The sequence below is a fragment of the Gavialis gangeticus genome, unplaced genomic scaffold, assembly GCF_001723915.1.
Source record: "Gavialis gangeticus isolate Ggan-Ray unplaced genomic scaffold, GavGan_comp1, whole genome shotgun sequence".
Taxonomy (NCBI): domain Eukaryota; kingdom Metazoa; phylum Chordata; order Crocodylia; family Gavialidae; genus Gavialis; species Gavialis gangeticus.
In genome coordinates this window covers 43,932-44,431 of record NW_017728978.1, presented here as the reverse complement: position 1 = coordinate 44,431, position 500 = coordinate 43,932, and the positions used below count along the sequence as shown (strand labels likewise).

The 500-nt window shown below is 64.0% G+C and overlaps 1 protein-coding gene across 1 annotated transcript in view; it reads left to right on the top strand.

Annotated features, from left to right (window-relative positions):
* Positions 1–60: 60 nt before the first annotated feature.
* Positions 61–500, top strand: part of LOC109291281 (low-density lipoprotein receptor-related protein 1-like) — a gene marked incomplete at both ends in the record, with an annotated part of 44,342 nt that continues 43,902 nt past the window's right edge. Inside the window, 2 exons of the mRNA XM_019508214.1 lie at positions 61–212; positions 348–472. Coding sequence (XP_019363759.1) covers positions 61–212; positions 348–472 — 277 coding nt within the window. The remainder of the gene's footprint in view (positions 213–347; positions 473–500) is intronic.

The window sequence follows — 500 nt, the reverse complement described above, 5'->3', positions numbered from 1 at the left end:
CTGCGCAGCGAGGGGCGAGGGGCATCAGGGTCTCTAACCCCAGCCCCGTGCTCCTGCCAGGATGGGAAACTGTACTGGTGCGATGCCCGGACAGACAAGATCGAGCGTATCGACCTGGAGACAGGCGAGGGCCGGGAGGTTGTGCTGGCCAGCAACAACATGGACATGTTCTCTGTCTCTGTCTTCGAGGATTACATCTACTGGAGTGACCGGTAAGCTTCCCGAGTCCTCCACCCCCAGGGGCTGATGTCCGGGAGGTTCCCAGGACGTGGGGCATGCAGGGGGTGGTGCCAGGGGCACATGGCACCCCGTACTCAGTGCCCACCTGTGTCCCCCCTCCCCGGCAGGACCCATGCGAACGGCTCCATCAAGAGGGGCAGCAAGGACAATGCTACCGAGTCGGTGTCTCTGCGCACAGGCATCGGCGTCCAGCTCAAGGACATCAAAGTCTTCAACCGGGCCCGGCAGAAGGGTGCGCAGGAGGCCGGGGAGGGGGTTCC